This window comes from Cervus canadensis, chromosome 17 (assembly GCF_019320065.1).
Source record: "Cervus canadensis isolate Bull #8, Minnesota chromosome 17, ASM1932006v1, whole genome shotgun sequence".
NCBI classification, from domain to species: Eukaryota; Metazoa; Chordata; class Mammalia; order Artiodactyla; family Cervidae; genus Cervus; species Cervus canadensis.
The window spans coordinates 46172307-46190728 of record NC_057402.1 but is presented as its reverse complement, the minus strand read 5'-3'; the positions used below and the strand labels follow the sequence as shown (position 1 = coordinate 46190728).

Here is an 18422-nt window from a genome sequence, read left to right as displayed (position 1 = left end):
AAAGCCTATCTGGATTCAGTTAGGCTCCACCAGAGGCCTCAGCCCTACAGCTGGTGGCCTAGGTGCTTCAGCCAAGGGACACCCTGAGCAACTGGACCCCGGGTCATCGCTCTCCACCCAGCTGGAGGCAAGGCCTGTGGCGGAGGAAGTAAGTGCTCAGCTGGTTCCACTCTGAGGCCTCATCTGTCCCACCCCTGGGGCTTGTCGCCAGCTACTGTCCCTTCCACACCCTCCTAAACCCCTCGGGAGATGGACTTTGGGCAGCTAGAGCAAGCAGGACATCATGTGGGCACATAACTCGCCCCAGCCCTCACCCCTGCCCCATCCTGGATGCAGTCCCACAGTCCTGGGAAGAATATCACACACTGGAGACCAGGTCTGGTTTGCATAGTCTGCACGTTTAATCACTTTAAAACCTCTAACATTATCTCGTGTCCATTAAATAGAACCAACAATGCTGGGCCTGTTTAAATTACAAGAAAAAAAAATCACTGTGCACCAACCCAGTATCTTACAAAACCAGCTGGGCTGGCCACGGGAGGGGCGGGTGGGTGTGGGAAGAGGAGGGGGCACCTCTGGGCAGGTGGCTGGGTGCCAGGAGGGGCTGGGGGAGAGAAAGAAAGAAAAGGGAGCTCCCAAATGGGAGGGGACTGATTGTCCTAATGGAAGGGGTGCAAAAGGCACGTCAGAAGAGGGAGACTTGGGGGGCAGGACAGGTCAGTGCTTTCTCCACCAGGGCACAGTGTTGGAGGGGGCTCGGTGCCACTGCCTGCCCACCCCTGGCACTTGGAGAACCAGTGACCCATGAGCCCTTGGCACAACTAGCCCCATCTCAAATGGACGACAGCCTGCCCCTTCCACCGTGATCCTCCTTCCCTAGGGCCCACTTGGCCTGGCCTGCCTCGTCAGTATCCGGGGCTCAGCTGCAGCCCATCCCCCACACCTCAGGCCCAGGGCAGCCGAGGGCAACAGCAGGGTGGACAGTGGGTGTGGGAGGGTGGATGGTCCAGCTGCTGCTACCCCCGTTAAAAATACAAAAAAAAACAAAAAAAAAAAACCAAAAAAAACAGCATCTAAAGTGAAATAATCACAAAGTGAAAATATATCCTCAAACAGCCCCTGAGATCCCCACAGGGGAAAGCAGCATTGGGTGGGAGGCGGGAGAGGCCGGCTGGGCCACCGTCCCTCCCCACCACCCACCCAGGGGCTCCAGGGCTGTGAGTGCCAACAGCCCAGAAAGCCCCGGGCTCAGAAAACAGGGACTCGGGCCCTGGCAGGAGGGGAGAGTGCTGGAGAGGGGAGGGTGGTCAGCACGCCAGCCTGGGGCCGGGCCAGCCTGGCGAGGCAGGCAGCCCGCCCGCTGTAGTGGAGGTGGGCAGAGGGCCGAACGCACGTGGGCACACACGTGCGTGCCCCGGAAGCGCCTGGCCTGCCTTGGTCCCGTCCTTCGCTCACTGCTTATGCCTGAGGCTCACCAGAAATGCAGAACTGGGTCTGGACGCAGAAGCCCTTTAGAGAGGTGGCAGCCTCCTTCCGATACCCCCTAGGCTAGTCTCCTGCTGCCTGGATGGGGCCCATTATTGCTTTAGAGGGACGGGGAGAGGCAGGGGCCGCAGCCCTGGTCAGGAATCCCGGGAGGGCCGCCCCTCTTCACCGGGCGCTCTGGCTGGACCTTGGAAAGCTGCCCTAAAGGTTTCACTCCTTTCTCCACACGGAGGGCTGCTGCGGGTGGGGACAGGCTCTCCCCCTATCCCCCGACACCCAGCTGGCCCTGGGGTCCCACCTCGGGCCACCAGGGGGCCCAAGGGTAGGGTGGGAAGCCGTTTCTGCCCCTCTTGCCTCCCGGTTGGGGTCCAAACCCAGTCCCAAGATAAAAAAATACTTTGGTGAATTAAAAAGTGCCCAAGGAGGGGATGGGCTCGAAGGGGCGGGCAGTAGGCGCTCGTCAAAGGGCGCTCTGGTCTTTGATAAAGGCGGTCCTCTCGCCCCGGCCCTCGTCCTCCTCCGAATCGGACGGGCACTCCTCCTGCCAGGCTTCGGGGGGCAGCCCCTTGTAGGAGATGAGGCCGCGGTCCATGGTGTACACTTTCACCCCTCGGAAGCTGAAGCCCGAGCGCAGCTGCAGGACCAGGAAGACGGTGACGAAGACCAGCACGATGAAGGCGCAGCTGAGGCCGGCCACCACCTCGGGCAGGTGTGAGGGCAGCAGGTCCGCCCGCAGCCTCGGCTCCGCCGCTACTTCCGCGGGCGGCGGCCCGGGGGGTGGCGGCGGCGGGGGCGGCTGCTGCAGGGGCGACTCCCGGCTGCTCTGGCTCTGGCGCGAGCACTTCCTCTCCACGGGGTCCAGGGAGGCGTGGCTGGGGCAGCTGAGGCAGTCTGTGGGGGCGGGGCCCTGGCACGTGGCGCACGAGGTGTGGCAGGGCGTGCAGACGCTGGCCCGGATGATCTCCACGTCGTTCTCCGTGCTGTAGTGTGTGTCCAGGACTTGGGGAGCGAAGCCTGGGGGACAGTGCTGGACGCAGTTCTTCTGGTGCAGGGAGAAGCCTTCCTCGCACACTGCCCGGCAGGGGAGGGAGGGAAGGTGGGCGTCAGCCAGGCCGCCAAGGCTGCTGGGCCCCGAGCCCCAGGACATGGGCAGCCCTGGACAGAGTCACTGCTGTCCCCAGGAGCTCCCAGCCCCAGAACCCAACCCAGGGCCCCAGGATGTCCGTTCACATCCCCTTTCCTCCTTTAGGAGAGGCACCCTCTATCCCGAAGTCTCAGGTCCCCAACCCCCTACAGCGCCCACGACTCACCCACACAGGCCTGGCTGGAAGTGAGGGTCTTACAGCCGATGCTCTCAGCGGGTGTGGGCAGCCCCTCAGCGGCCGTGCCATATAGCACGAGGGTGAACTTGGTCAGCGTCCCTATTGAGGGACGTGGCAGAAGTCAGGAGGCACCAGGAGCATGCCTGCCCACCACCCCCAGACCCCACCAGTTCTTCTCCTGGACCCCCAGCCCTCAAGCATCCCCCAATACCATAGTTGTTGGCTTCGCTGGTGTTTTCAATCTCTAAGACCCACTCGCCAGAGGGATCCTCATCCCAGGAATGGGTCGTCATGAAGGCCCAGTCATTAAACCCATCTGCAGAGTAGTCGTGTGGCCTGGGGAGGAAGGTGCACCCAGCTGCCTGAAGCCTCTAGGGGGCCCCAGCCAGGGGGTGCCAAGCCCATAGCACACGGACCACACACCCTCCCCTGGTGCCACACCAACCCCGCCGGGCTGGAAAGGCCTGCTGGTTATTTCCCAGGAGGCCAAATGTTCTCAGCTGGAACATTCTGGAAACATGCAAGGGAAAACTACATGCAGACTACTCATGGGAAGGCACACAGATGTGGCATGTAATGGGCAGATGCAGGAACTCCTGCAATATGGGACAGTCCCATAGGACAAAAACCATCCCTCCCAAAAATGTCAATGTTTACCCCATGGAGAAGTATTTGTGGACCATCGGGGCTGTGTGAGTCAATGAATGAATGCGTGTGGATCCAAGGGACAGGACAGGCTGGGTGGGAGAGAGGGCAAGTACCTGGCGGCCAGCAGGGTGGAGCGGGTGCCCATTGGGCTGACCAGGTGGATGGCAAGGTCACCGCGGCGGTTATAGGACAGGGTGAGCCGCGCCTGAGCATGCTCCAGCCGCGTGATGTGGCTGGGCTCCCCCAGGCAGGCGGTCACGGTCTTCCGCACCTCCAGCCGCTTCCCGATGTCCCTGCAAGGAGCACGTGATGGGCTGTTGGGCTGGGTGGGGGTGCAGCAGGCACCCCAGCGACCCTTGGGTCCACCCTGCCCCTCCTCCCAGCCAGGGTCCAGCCCTCACTTGGGCTCAGTGAGGATGTCGATGATGCATTTCCGCTGGGGGGCCACCGTCGTCCAGTTCTGGGCCAGAGCCACCATGGCGCCGGCGTCCAACAGCCCATAGCCGTACGAATGGCTCACTGTGGGGCAAGAGGGACGGGGTCAGCTGGGGGGGCGCAGAGTGGCCCCCCAGGACCCTCAATCCAGCCCAGGAAGCACAGTGCCCTCACCTTTGCGGCCCACACCGTTGGTGGCCCAGTCATTGGCATTGAGGTGGGCTGGCTTTGAGGTCCGGACCACCAAGTGCTGCATGTCCCGCCAGGTGAGGTTCTTACTGCAAAGGAGGGACCGAAAGGCTCAGTCTCTTCCGAGAGACTCCAGCTGGAATCTGAGGGCTGCCCTGCAGGGGGCGCTGGGCGGGGACAGGCTGGCCCCTCGGTCCCCACCACTTACTTGGCCTCCAGGGTGAGAGCGATGATGCCTGCTGCCAGGGGGGCAGACGCAGAGGTGCCCGTGTGAGACTCTGTACACTTCTGCCGCAGGTCAGTGGTCACCTACAGGAGGATGATGACATCGGGCATGTGACATGGGGAGGACACCAGAGGGGCCACCTGGCTGCCCTCCCTCTGCCCACAGGCCCTGAGCACCATAAATGGCATGGGAAGCCAGGGCCAAGATGCCTCGTTCCCACTTGCTGCCTTGCTAACTCACTGCCAACAGGCCAATGCCTGGCTCTTTCTAGGCCTGTTTCCCAAAGAATAACAGGGTTGAATTAAGGGTTGGAGATCACTGAGAGCAACGCAGGGCTTCCCTCGTGGCTCAGTGGTATACAGAATCCGCCTGCCAATGCAGGAGATATGGGTTCAGTCCCTGGGTCGAGAAGATCCCACATGCCAGGAACAACCAAGCCTGTGCACCACAAGTACTGAGCCCACATGCCCAAACTACTGAAGCCCAAGCACCCTAAAGCCCATGGCAACTAGAAAGTAGTCCCCGCGTGCCACAACTACAGAAAAGCCAGAGAAGCAACAGAGACCCAGCACAGCCAAAAACACATATATAAATGAAAATATAAGTCACTCAGTTGTATCCCAACTCTTTGCAACCCTATGGACTGTAGCCTGCCAGGCTCCTCTGTCCATGGCATTCTCCAGGCCAGAATGCTGGAGTGTGTTGCAATTCCCTTCTCCAGGGGATCTTCTCTATCCAGGGATCAAACTCATGTCTCCTGCATTGCAGGCAGATTCTTTACTGTCTGAGCCACCAGGGAAGCCCAAATAGATTGTTAAAACAAACAAAGAAAGAGTGTGATGCATGTTTTTAGGGAGAGTTTTATCAGGGGCTTCACCAGTGGCTCCGTGACCCTCAAGAATCTTAGAGAGGTCCCCTAGCTCCCACACCATGATGCCTTCACCACCATCGCCCAGCCACGTGTGGGCAGAAGGCAGGTAGGGTCAGAAAGGCGGCCCTGGGCAGAGCCAGAAAGCGAGCAGCCCCATTTCCCCAGCCCCCTCCTGGGAAGAGACTCACGATCTGCTTCTCGTTCTGGTTGCCACTGCTGTAGGTGGTAGCCAGTGTGGACGAGCAGGCCTCACTGTACCAGGGCACGTTGCCGAACTGAGTGGCGCTGCTGATGGACAGCGTGTAGATGCTGTTGGTGTAGCCGTCGCAATTGCAGCTGTCATGTTCCCGGCCCCCGTTCCCTGAGGCCCAGACAAAGATGGAGCCCAGACCCCCACGGCCCTGTGGACAGAGCGGGTTGGGGTCACACAAGAACAGGACTTAGGGGAGGGGGGGGCCTGGTGGGAAGATGCTGCTTGAGACTAGGAAGGCTGGAGCATCCTTCTCCAGCGACTCTCTATCCAGCCCCTTCCCTCAGGGAAATCCCTGGTAGAGCTCTCTCATCTCTTTTTACACAAAAAGAGACCCAGTCCACTACCAAATTCCTCAGAGTGGTGATTCCAGACAGGGGTGCTGCATGCTATGCTTAGTCACTCAGTTGTGTGTGACTCCATGGACTGGCCCCTCTGCCCATGGGGATTCTCCAGGCAAGAATACTGGAGTGGGAGTTATGGGCAATTAGCATTTACTTTTCTCTTCCTGTCCTTAACATTTTAATAAACGTGCTTTGTATAAATTAAACACAAGAATAAATAAATAGAAACAGAAAAACACAAAGAAGAAAGCCTGGCAAAGACAGTGCCTACTTTGCCCCCTGACGCTGGGCCTGGTTTCCAGGGCTTGGCCAGGACCCCCACCTCACCTGGCTGACCCCCCGGAAGAAGGCCTCCTCAGCCAGGTGGGCTGGCCCATCCACGGTCTTGCCGTCGTCCTCGGGGCCCCAGCTGGCACTGTAGATGTGGATGTGGTTGGGGTTCAGGCCCAGCGAGCGTGCCTCCACCGCATCCGTCACTTCGCCGTCCAGCATGCGCACCCCTGGCCACGGAGCGGGGCACGGAGAAAGAGGCTGCGTGGGTCCAGCCGTCGGGGGCACCCCCAGGGGCACACCCAGCCCTGCACCCGGGGGGGAGGACAGAGGCTGGTGCTGGGAAACCCTGAGCCCCTGGCTTCTTGGGTGGCCTCTGCCTTTTGAAGACAAGACCCAGGGGAAAGGAGAGATCTCTCCAGCCCTCAACCACACATTTTGAACTGGGACAAGTCTCTGGGGTCTCAAAGGAGCACGGAGCTCAAGGCCCTTCAGAGTAGAAGGTGAGGTTTTAGGGCAACTCCCACTAAGAAACAATCCCCCCGGGACTTCCCTGGTGGTCCAGTGGTTCAGAACGCGCTTTGCAATGCAGGGGACATGGGTTCGATCCCTGGTCGGGGAACTAAGATCCCACATGCCACAGCACAACTAGGCCAGTGCGCCAGAACTACTGGGCCAGCACACCACAGCCAGAGCCTGTGTGCTGCAGGAAACATCCTATGTGCCACAACCAAGACTTGATGCAGTCAAATAAATATTAAAAACAAATAAACACTCCTCCCGCCCTGCAGCACAGGGCCACCAGCAGAAGGCGATGCATTCAGCTCTTTGAGCTGTGACTCTTTGCGGCCCTGTGGCCCTCCCAGGCACCTCTGTCCATGGGATTCTCCAGGCGAGAATACTGGAGTGGCTTGCCATGCCCTCCTCTGGGGGGGGTGGTGGTCTTCCCTACCCAGGGATCGAACCTGAGTCTCCTACATCCTCTGCATTGGCAGGCAGATTCTTTACCCACTGAGCCACCTGGGAAGCCCCTCTGAGTTGCTAAGAACCCTCTACAGAAGAGCCATGTGGTCAGAAGGATGCACAGCAGGGAACTGAGGAACACTGATTGGATGGGAAGTGAATAAAGAAGAATCCCACCGGAAAGGGTGGTCCTGAAGACAGGGTGGCCAAGGCCCACACCCACCTCCAATGCGGGCGTTGTAGGCCACACCTACGCCACAGACACCATTGTTGGCCACCGCCGCCACCTCTCCCGCACACCGTGTACCATGCCTGCCGGGGTCAAGAGCACAGCGTTAGCAGTGGACAGGGCATGGCGGGGCGGCCTGCGGAGCAGGAGGGGCCACACGCCCCTCCACCTTAGCCTGCTGGCCCGCGTCTGTACAGACACCCCCCGCCACACACACACAGACACTCTCCACTCTGCCCAGGCCCTCCCTCAGCGCCCCAGCCAGACCAGGACTGTGGAAAAGACTTCAGCCTCTCAGACGGGGCTGATCTGCTTTCTTGGTGGAAATGAGAAAGGAGACAGAGGCCAGGGACCATTTCTTACCTGTTGTCATTCATCTGCGTGTACCGGGGCTGGGGGTCAGGGTCCTGATCATTGACATCGAAGCTGGCCCCAGGATCCTGGAAGGGAGGTGGCCATCATAGGGTCAGCCTGGACACTCCAGCAGAGCAGGACCGTCCCTGGACTCCCCTCCCCGCCTCCTCACATAATTGCCTGCCAAGTCTGGGTGGTTCTTCTCGATGCCGTCGTCCAGGATGGAGACCACGATGCCGCGCCCCGTGTAGCCCTGGGCCCAGGCCTCCTTCACATTCAGGTCCCGCTGGGTGACGCCAGACTGCAGAGACACCCACCCCCATCACCCAGCGCTTAGGAGACAAGGTTGGTTGCTGGGTGAGGTCCCTTTGCCACTCCACAAGCCCCTTCTCCACCTGCCCCTGCTCCTGAGATGCCACCACTGGGCTCCGTGGAATTATCAAGAACTCTGGGAGGGCACTCCCCAAGGCTTAGCAAGATGGGCAAGAAAGAGACAAGAAGCAGACAGAGGCAGACCGACAGGAAGCCTCAGGGTCAGCCCTGTCTGCACATGGGACCCCTGAGTGGAGAGATGGATGGATGGAGGCAGCCGGGGAGGCCACGTACCAGGTACCACTGCTGGGGAAACTTGGGGTCCGTGGGCTCCTGGTATATGTCCCGTTTGGCCCGTCGCTTTGCCACCTGCTGCTCCAGCCACTTAACCTGTGAAGCAGTGAGGGGGAGACGGTGTAGGAGGGGGAGGAGGGAAAGAGAGCGGGCCTCCGGAGAATGGAAGGGGAAGGCTGGCGGCGGGAGGGGCCGAGGCCGCACTCACTTGAGGTTCCCGCTGCAGCCGGCTGTGCCGCAGGCGGTGAGGAGACAGGGACCGCTTTGTCACCGCTCGATGCCAGAAGTGGTAATAGTCACCGAAGATCTGTAACAAAGCAGGGAGACTGAGCTGGGCTTTCCATCTGTCAGTCCCTGGGGAGGCGAGGGGGCGGGGGTGGACAACCAGTTGCAAGGGGAGGCTCAGAATGGCAGGCTGGGTGGTGGGCATCCGCTTCCTGCCCGGGACCCAGCAAGAAGGTGCAGGTGAGGCTGAGGGGGCCTCACCCACCCTCACCTCCTGGGACACACCAGTCCACTGAGCAACCTAAGCTAGAAGCCCAAGGGCAGGACAAGCCTCCACTCTCCCCGCTGGCTACCCAGGTGGCCCGGAGAAGACAAGCCCCTGAGTTCCCGTGCCAGGTGCCAGCAACCCTGCCCCCACGGGCCCACCCCTAGGTGATGTCCTGCGCCAAGGCCAGCCAGAGGGAGCAACACCTACCTGGCCCAGGTTGAGGAAGCCATGCTTGCGTGCCACGCGGTCAGCGACGGCTGGGCCTCCAGGAATGTGCACAGCCCAGGTGTTGGTGAAGACCTTCTCTCCGTGGGCATCGGCCACCAGCAGGACCAAGGCTCCCGCTGCTGCTACCACCCAGAACAACCAGGGCCTCAGCTCCATGGGGGGGGACAGGTGGCCGGGACCCCGGAGCCCCCGTCTCCTTGGCCTGGTCACAGGGCCTGGGCTCCGGCGTACCTGCTCACTGCCTGTGGCCCGGGGCTGACTGGTGGGGGCATGGGGCCGAGACGGGCAGGGCTGTGCAGGGAGGAGGCAGGCTGCCGGCTCTGAGGGAAGCAAGGGAGGGAAAGGTGGAGAGTCAGTCCCTCCCGCGGGCACGCACTAAAGCTGCTTTCCCACCCCTCAGCTCACTCCAGGCCTGAAAGGGCCTCTGGGGGGTGAGGGGTGAAAACCTGGCCCCCCAACAGCCAGATAGATGGAGCAATGGACCTCTTCCACACACAGGAATACGGAAGTGGGAAGATGAGGATGAAGGCTCGAGTCACTGCAAACCAGAAGCAACCACGGAATAAATGCTTCCCAGAATCTAAGTCCAAAAGGTGGGGTATAAAGCAGCAGGTACCCACAATCCCGTTTTTGTTTTGAAAGAAACTATTTATACACATACACGTATATTTATATAAAACCACAGGACGTAATCTGGAAGGACACATGCTGACAACGGTTTTCTCAAGACGGTGATAATTACGAGTAACGGTTATTTTCTTCTTCGTGTCGCTGTATGTTTTCCAAATGACTCAGGTATATTTTGTAAAAGGGTAAAATGTTGACTTTTAAAGTTTTTTAATGGGCGGCACCTACACAGCTCACTAGGGCTTCCTGGTTCAGACCCAGCCGTGGGGAGTTACCTGCAAAGACTCATAGCCTCTGGCAAGAAAGAGGGGGTCACCTAAGATGGGGTGTGGGCTCTGGGGGCTGAGCAAGGGAAAGGGGGATCGCAGTGGCTTCACCCTCCCTCTATGGCCCAGGCCATCAGCAAAGTCAGGGGGCTCAGGCTCTCTTTTTACACAGTTTCCTGGGAGACGACAGGGCCACCCAGTCCTGGCCTGGAGGCCTCCAGCAGCCCCCTTTGGTGGCTCCACGCCCACCAGCCTTGCGTCATCTGAGCCCAGGCAGCCAGGGCAAACACTGGCTGCTGAGCCAGGAGCGCTAAGGTGAGGCTGAATCAATAGTCCGCATGTTGTTTTTCCTCCTTCAGCAAACAGAGAGCGGGACCTCTCCGCCTGGGGCCACATAACTGTCCCCACACAGGGCCCCTGGCTAGCCAGAAGCCTAACCCCTAGGGTGGGGAGAAGCTGGGGAAGGTCCTGGAGGTGTCCCGCCTCAGCGCCAAGCTTGTTGAGCCTGCCCACACGGCCCTGGTTGCCCCCACCCCTCCTGGGCCCAGCCCCACAGGACGTCACTCTGCTGGACAGCAAAGTGAAGCTCCGCAGCCCATCCAGGCCCTGGGGAGGCGGACCAGAGGGCTCACCACTGGGAAAACTCACGTTGCCCGGGGCTGCCCTCAGCACCCCCAGCCTCCCTGCCCGCTCCTCCTGTACTCCCACCCTGCAGGCTGGAGAGCTTCAACTCACAATTCCTGGAGTATTTTCAGTTTACACCAAAATAACCTGACAGCTGATGGCAGGAGGCACCCACAAGGCAGCTCCTCCTCACCCCCGATGGGCAGAGTCCATAGAGTTCCCGGACGGGCCGGGAAGCCACTGCCCCATGATGCCTTGCGCGACCAAGTTCCAGAGAGCTGGTCTGAGCAAAGGCTGGGCAGCCCTTGGGGAGGGTGAGGGTTGGAGGCGGGGGTTGAAGGGGCCCCGTGCCCCTCACTTACCAGAGGATGTAGAGCCCTAGAGGCAGGGCCTTATAGAAACAAGTTCTCGTCTCCCCTTCCTGACACCAGAACTGCCTCTTAGGTTCAGACGTCAAGCAAGGCCACCTCCTGACCACAGAGCTGTGAGCCATACTGTACCCCTCCACACACACACATCAAGACTGGGTTCATCTGGGTCTAGCCCAAGTTCTGGCATATTGTGGGTGGAATCGCAGCTGCTTGGTGATAAAGGTGATTATTTAATTACCTTGCAGCACCCGAAAAGGAAGTGGGCTTCAGGCACAACCAAACAATCCTTCAAGAAAGGACTGGCCTCCATCTGCTCAGCATCCCCAGACACACTGAGCCGTGGATATGACCGCTTGAAGCCGTCTCTCTTCCACAGAGCTTGAAGCCCCAAACAGCCCTGCCTCAGCATCCTGGAAGCAGGGAGGATGGCCCCCACCTCAAAGAACAGGCGTTGAGAACAATAAATGAATGGGCTGCTTCTCCCCACCCCCATCCTAGATTCTGACTCACCCTCTGAGTCCCTGTTCGGCTTAAACCGGTAGGCTTGCCATATTTCCAGCCTCCTGTGAAGCCCTCTATGGGGCTCTACTCCAGGCCTGGCCACAGAGAGACCTGTGGGTGCTCTTCCTGGCTGTGTTCTCTTCTCCCGCCCCAGGAATCTCCTGACGCAGCCAGCCTCTCCAGGGCATCCGCACTGAACCTCACCCAGGTCCGGCTGCTGTTTCCCAGACACTGGGGGGTCTGGCGTGGTCAGGGCTGCTTGGGAAGACTGGTTCCTTCTTTCCAGCAGAGACACCAAACCAGCTCCTGTAGCAGGCACTGATGGCTCCCCTGAAATTCTGAATCCCAGCCTTTGCTCAATTACTCATTTGCTGTGTGATCTTAGGTCACTTCCTCTCTCTGTCTGGGCCTCAGTTTTCCTAGGTGGTAAAAACTGCTAGACCAGAGGTTTTCAAACTTTTTTTGAAAGCCACAGAATCCTCTTTTAAAAAAAAAAAAAGAAAAATCAAATCTTACGTGGAAGCCCAATATAGGACATCAACTTGGGCGGCTCTAGAACAGGAGTCAAGCTTGGCTCCTCTCCTTGGCTGTCTCCACACCTGGCCAGCGGCTGCCCAGCCCTCACTAGGCCACATCACCTGGGTTTCCCTCCCACTTCCCGAGGCAGAAAGAATTTCGACACCCTCCTGGGGAGGAGGGTCTGCATCCCGGGGGATAAGGGGTGAGCGGACGGCGGGAAGGAGGCACTGACCTGACAACCGACTGCTGTTAAGACCTGTCTGGCAAGCAGGCCACCCCACGGGGGCAGCAAGGGCCTCGGCCAGGCCTTCGCAGGAGCCAGCCTCCCCGCGCCCGCAGAGCCCGCACCTGAGTGTCTGGCCGCCCAGGTGTGCGGGCGGGGACGAGGCCCAGGCTGTGAATAATCCCCTCCGCCGCGAGCAGCCGCTCCGCCCCTCCCCCGGCGAGAGCGCAGGCCCTCCCCAGCCACGGAGTGGGCGAGCCGGCGGCGGCTGCCCCCAAGGACGACGAGGAGGCGGGAGCACCCGGCGCCTCTGGAATCCTCTCCCCATCCCGCCCCCGGCGGGGGCCCCCGCGGGCGCTTCCTGGGGTCAGAGGGCTCGCCCCGGCCCCAAGCGGAAGAACACCGGCACCCGCGGGGCCCGGCACGCTCAGGTGGGCTGCGGGATGCCCTTCCTGCTCCCCGCGGCTCCACCTTCCGCACCGGCCCGCGGGCCAGTTCTGAAAGCCGGGCGGGCATCTGGGCCCGGGCTGCCTCTGCGCCAGCGACCCCGACCCTCCCCCGGCCTGGGCGCTCGAGCCGCGGAGCCCGCTCCTCCGGCAGAGCGGCCCAGTCTCCTCGGGCCCGGCTCCCGGCGCGCTGCCTCCCCCCGGGGCCCCGCGCCCTCGCTGCTTACCCTAGGGAGCCCGGGCGGGGAAACTTTTCCAGGCGAGCGCCGGGGCGGCTCAGGCGCCCCTCGGCCGAGCGGAGAGCCCGGCTCCTGGGGGCCTGGGCTAGGCGCGGTCCCCGCGCCCGGCAGCAGCGTCACCGGGGCCTCGGCCGGGCCGGCGACCAGGGCAGGGCTCGGCCTCCGCTCCGGCTCCGGCTCCGGCGCGGGCGGGGGCAGCGGCCGGGCCGCGGCGGCGCGGCTTGTTTACTCGGGCCGCTGTCAGCGGCTGCGGCGGCCCGGGCTCCTCCTCCTCCGCCGCCGCGCCCCTCCCCCTCGCGGCGCCACCTCCGCGCTCCCGGCCGCCGCCGCCGCCGCCCAGCCGGCCCGGCCCGCCGCGCCGCCCATGCCGCCCGGCCCGGGGCCCGGGCCCGCGTTCCGAGCGGGAGCGCCGGGGCCCCGAGGCCTTCCGGGGCGCCTGCCGCCTCGGGCTCCAGCTCGGGGCAGAGGTAGGAAGTGGGGCGGCGATCCCAGAGCCCTCGCAGCCGCTCGGCGGGTCCCCCAGGCCCCACTGCCAGCGCCCCCGCCCCCCGGGCTCGGCTGTTAGCCCCGCGATCTCCCCGGGCCGGTGGGCGAGGAGACCTGAACTCGGCACCCCGGGCAGAGGTTGGGAAGGACTCGAGGCGTCACTCTGAGCCCAGTCTCGGCCGGATTCTGGGGGAGTTGGGCTTCTCCCCCACCCCCGCCACTTCCCCACTCCTAAGCCACGAGTTTGGGCACGACCGGGTTAAGTGCCCTGGGATGACGCACCTGGAGTACCCCCCTTGAGGTCGGGCTTCACCGCGTCTGGGCAAACTTCCTCGTGGCCTACAGTTAGAAGACTCACGACTTTATTTGCATTTATATAGACAGGTGGATGAGCAGAACAACTAGCCCATCCCCTTTTAATTTTTTTAAACTTTTTTTTTTCAACTCCAACTGCCTGCGAGGCACCAGGTCAATCACTTTATATTATCTCCTTCTTATGTACACTATTTAATCCGCATAATCCTTTCATGCTGACATTATTAATCCCATTTTACAGATAAGAAAACTGAGGCGCACAAGGTTTAAATAACTTGCTGAATGTCCCACAACTAACAGGCCTCAGATCCCAGAAGAGATCTGGGGCTTTGGCAGAGCCTGAATCTGAGCTCCTTGCAATATACCACCCGGCTCCTCTCCCTCCCTGGGTCCCTGCCCTAGAAAACGTCCGTGCTACTTGGCTGAGGCCATCACTGCTTGAGCTGAGAAAGAAAAGAGGGGAAGTGTGGCCAAGAGTTCCACAGGCTGGGTTATTTCAAGGTCACAGAGCGGTCTCTGCCCATCCCTTCCTGCCCCCTTTGAGATAACCTGGCAGAACAGTGTTATCCTGTGACCTTTTCAGTACAGGTTTGGGGATGATGAGGAAAACGGATCAGGATGTTCTGAGCTCTTTCCCATGTGTTAACTTGCTCCATGCTTACCATGGATCCTGCAAGGTGGATACAGTTTTCCTTTAGGCAGCTTTCATGTATCACTATCTGCACTTTACACAGGAGGAAACTGAGGCCCAGAGAAGTTAGTAGCATTTGTAAAGTAACTCACTAGGTGACAGTCAACCCCCAAACCCGAGTTCAAGTCGCAGCAGCACTATTTTAAACTATGCCAACCTTAGACAATGATTTGAGCAAACTCCGGGAGATAGTAGGGAGGTAGAATAGGAAATGGCAACCTACTCCAGTATTCTTGCCTGGGAAACTCCACGGACAAAGGAGCCTGGTGGGCTACAGTCCACGGGGTCGCAAACAGTCAGACACAACTGAGTGAGTAACACTTTTACTTTACGGGAGATACTGTAGTTCAGAGGAGCCTGGCATGCCACAGTCCATGGGATCGAAAAGAGTCGGACTTGGCTTAGCAACTGAACGACAGTGACAACACCTTAATTCTCAGAGCCTCAATTTACCCCTCTGTAAAATGGGGATAATATTGAACCAGAGAGATAACATACTATTTGGGTACCTAGATAAACAGCACAAAAACCAGAAACTTGGGGAAGAATCTGGGGTCCTGATATTTGAGCAGGGAGGTGAGTCGGGTTGGTCCTCTTTCTGAATGGGAACTGTTCTCCCCACCACAATCACCAGGGAGCAAAGACTCTTCGGGGCCACCCCGGGGTAGCCCCAACCAGCAGCCCCAGCTGCAGCAGGGAAAACAATGCTTCTGCAGTCAGACCTAGGCAGGAAGTGAGTCACGGTTCTTCCCAAGTCTGTGAGCAAGACAACCCTGTTGAGGGGAAACAGGGACTCGGCTGGCCCCACCTCGCCTCTGAGTCCCTCTGTGCCCTTCCCGGTTGTCCCCTGGCCTACAAGAAAATTCAGCCCGGAAAGAAAGCAGGGCTGTCTGCCTCTCAGTGCCCCGCCCGTCCTGGAGGCTGGCCCAGGGAAGCTGCAGTGGGCCTGAGGAGGAGGAAGGGGCGCTGAAGCGTCCCAGTTTCTCCCACCAGCCTGCGCCTCCAATGCTGCCTTTGGCATAAGGAGAATTCTTTAAACTGTTGTTCAGAGGGGCATCTCCGAGGGGAGAAGAGGACTGAGAGCCTATCACAGGGCATCCCCACCTTAGTCTCGCTCCTATTTTAGGGTTGTATTTTATAGCAATTCGGTTGTTAAAAAAGAATGGGGAGGGACTTGCCTGGTGGGTCCAGTGGTTCAGACTCTGTGCTTCCACTGCAGGGGATGCAGGTTCGATCCCTGGTCAGGGAACTTAAGATGTCCTGCAAGCTGCTCAGCCAGGCCAAAAAAAAAAAAAGAATGGAAGCCACTCCCCTTGAGAAAAACCTTCTGGAGAGAATCCCGCCTTGCCACAGCTGGTGACTGCTAGTCAACTTCATCTCCTGGAGCAAGTCCTAAAGGCAGGTTTTGTTCTCTTTATCACTCCCAAGAATTTATCTGAGGCTTAAGGCCTGAAGGAGCTAAACTGCTTGCTAAACCCCTCTGACTTGGGGCCTCAGTAAGCTCACGGGCCTCTGGACAATAGTTATCAGTTTTACACGCGGTTATTACAACAGGGGCACCAAATGACCGAAGCCCGGCAATGGGGCTGGGGGGACAACCTGTGGGGTTGCGCAGGGCCTCGTGGGTAAGGCCTGAGGGAGGAACGGGCTGTGAGTAGTTCCTACCTTCCTAGCAGGGGGCTGTAAGAAGTGTCCAACCAGGCCTTTCTTTATCCCTGGATTTGAGGCTAACCATCCAGGTGGCTCTGCTTCCCAGGTGGCTCAGTGGTTAAAGAATCTGCCTGCAATGTAGGAGACACAGGAGATGCGTGTTCAGTTCCTTGGCCGGGAAGATCCCCTGGAGAAGGGCATGGTAACCCAGTCCAGTATTCTTGCCTGGAGAATCCCATGGACAGAGGAGCCTGGAAAGCTATAGCCCATGCAGTCACAAAGAGTTGGACACGACTGAGTACACATACACAGCCAGGTGGCTCAGTGAAGAATCTGCCTGCAATGCAGAAGACCAGGGTTTGATCCCTGGGTCAGAAGGATTCCCTGGAGAAGGGAATGGTTACCCACTACAGTGTTCTTGCCTGGAGAATCCCATGGACAGAGGAGCCTGTTGGGCTATAGTCCTTGGGGGTCACAAAGAGTCGGACACAACTGAGCAATCTGGGGAGACCTCCAAGAGCAACTGGTGTCTTGTGATAAAATCCACCCATTCACCCTTACCTCAGGCACTCCCGTTGTCCCCTTGGAGTGCCCCCGGGCGCCCCTTCCTCTCAAAATCTCTTCCCTCCTCTCTCAGACACCTCAAACAAAGCCTTCAGGATTAAACAAAGCATGCAGGATCTTAGTTCCCCAACCAGGGATGAACCCTCACCCCCTGCAGTGGAAGCTCAGAGTCTTAACCACTGGATCGACAGGGAAGTCCACCACCTCCACCAACACCCACTACATCCACACATGCGTGGAAGAGCAGACAGCAACATTTAATTGGGGTTTTCTCTTCTCTAAAAGAGCAGGATTTGAAAGCTTTCTGTTGTTTTCTTTTTGCTTACCTGCACGCTCAGAAATTTCTACAATAACTTTTAGAATAAGATAATTAAAATGTTTAAGTCATGCAAAACTGAATAAAGCATGCCCATACTTCACCAACTAGCTCCAGAACACCTGGGGTCCATCCCGAACGCTGCTGAGACAACAGTCAGGCTCCTCCTGTCCCGTCACAGGGCAGGGCCCTTCCAGTTCTAGCTAAACCGCTTTGGGAAAACCTCCTTTATACGACAGGCAAACTGGGTGTCTGTGTGGGTGGGGGGAGGAGCAAGGAGTGATGTGGCGGTGATGTATCAGGTCACGCTGGGACAGGATCGCAGCTCGACCGGCCCTTCTCCTGGTCCTAATTATTAGGCTAGGTCCATGCTTACCTTTTACCTGCAGGTTCTGCCGCATCCCCAAGTCACTGCTCAGCTTAAGGGTTCCCTCCTGCCAGCTCTGTGTCTTCTGCTTTGCCCACACTGCCCGGCCAGTGCTGCCCATGACTGGGCAACAAATAGGTGCTTTGGGTGCAGTCTGAATGCTGAGCCCTGGAACCTCAAGCTGAGCCCCTTAGGACTTGTCTTTAGGAAGCCAACAACCACCCCTGGGAGAGATAGAAGGATATGCACCAGGAGCTTCCTGAAGCTTCGCCTTCCCTCTGGCCTTGCAGTTCCAAAAAGCTCTGCCCTTCCTTCTCTCTCTTGATACAACAATGTAAAAACAATCAGTTAACATGACTTCTTGTTGAATTTTCCTATCAGTTCTATTATCAGAACAGGATTTCTCTGCCTCGACACTATTGACATCTTGAACCAGATTATTCTTGTTTGGGAAACTGTACTGTGCATGCTAGGATGGTTTAGCAACATCCCTGGTCTCTGAACACGAGGGGCCAGTAGTACCCCCACCCTCATTATTGTTAGGGGAAGCACACTGGCTGAAACTGCCCACCCTGGCCAGGCACCATCGTAACTATTTGCGTGAGTTATTTTACAACAGGAGGTCCTGCTAAGGAACACAGAACTAATAAGCCACCACCAACCAGAAGAGTTCGGGAAAGGGCCAAAGGAGATGCCACATGTCCTTCCATCTCCCAGAATCCTCCTCGCTGGCATGCATCTTGGCTGAGCAAAGCATGTGCGACCAGGAAGGACCCTGAGTCAGAGTGATTGGCCAGAGACAACCCGGAAACTAATCCCATCACCATAAAACCCGAGACCACAAGCCACGTGGGAGAGCAGTTCTCCTGGCTTCCGTCACCCTCCTGCTCTCCACCCGGCCCCCTCTTCCCAGTATAGCCGCTCACTTTGTCAGCTCATGTGTCTCCTTGGACAGTTCACTTCCGAGTGTTAGAAGCCCCCTCACAGGCCCTGGAAGGGGTCCCCCTTCCTGCAACATCATAACAACCAAAAATGTCTCGTATGCTTAGTTGCTCAGTCGTGTCCGACTCTTTGCGGCCCCACGGACTTAACTTACCCCTTTGGAGCCCGCCAGGCTCCTCTGTCCATGGGATTCTCCAGGCAAGAATATTGGAGTGGGTTGCCATTTCCTTCTTAAAACGCCTCGAGACACTGTCAAATGTCCCCTCAGGGAGGGACAAAACTGCTCCCGGCTGAGAACCACTGGTTCAGAGTGAAAAGTGGGAGTGACTCGGGAGAGGGTCGGTGTGCCAGGGTTGCGGGCA

The 18422-nt window shown here is 58.8% G+C and overlaps 1 protein-coding gene across 3 annotated transcripts; it reads right to left on the bottom strand.

The window, feature by feature from the left end:
* Positions 1–377: 377 nt before the first annotated feature.
* On the bottom strand, positions 378–13521 carry FURIN (furin, paired basic amino acid cleaving enzyme). Of its 3 annotated transcripts, none has more exons than XM_043489895.1 (16): positions 13498–13521; positions 8893–9233; positions 8401–8499; positions 8193–8288; positions 7759–7887; positions 7596–7672; positions 7227–7315; positions 6098–6270; positions 5365–5577; positions 4288–4388; positions 4065–4168; positions 3857–3974; positions 3569–3748; positions 3019–3143; positions 2796–2906; positions 378–2556 (listed from the first exon to the last, which is right to left on the bottom strand). In XM_043489895.1, the coding sequence occupies exons 2-16, from the start codon at positions 9067–9069 to the stop codon at positions 1946–1948; spliced, it is 2403 nt and encodes an 800-aa protein (XP_043345830.1). In that variant the 5' UTR covers positions 9070–9233; positions 13498–13521; the 3' UTR covers positions 378–1945. The 3 variants fall into 3 exon arrangements, with proteins under 3 accessions (XP_043345830.1, XP_043345829.1, XP_043345828.1); XM_043489894.1 differs by lacking the exon at positions 13498–13521 and adding an exon at positions 12718–12911; XM_043489893.1 differs by lacking the exon at positions 13498–13521 and adding an exon at positions 12054–12361.
* Between the last annotated feature and the right edge of the window lie 4901 nt (positions 13522–18422).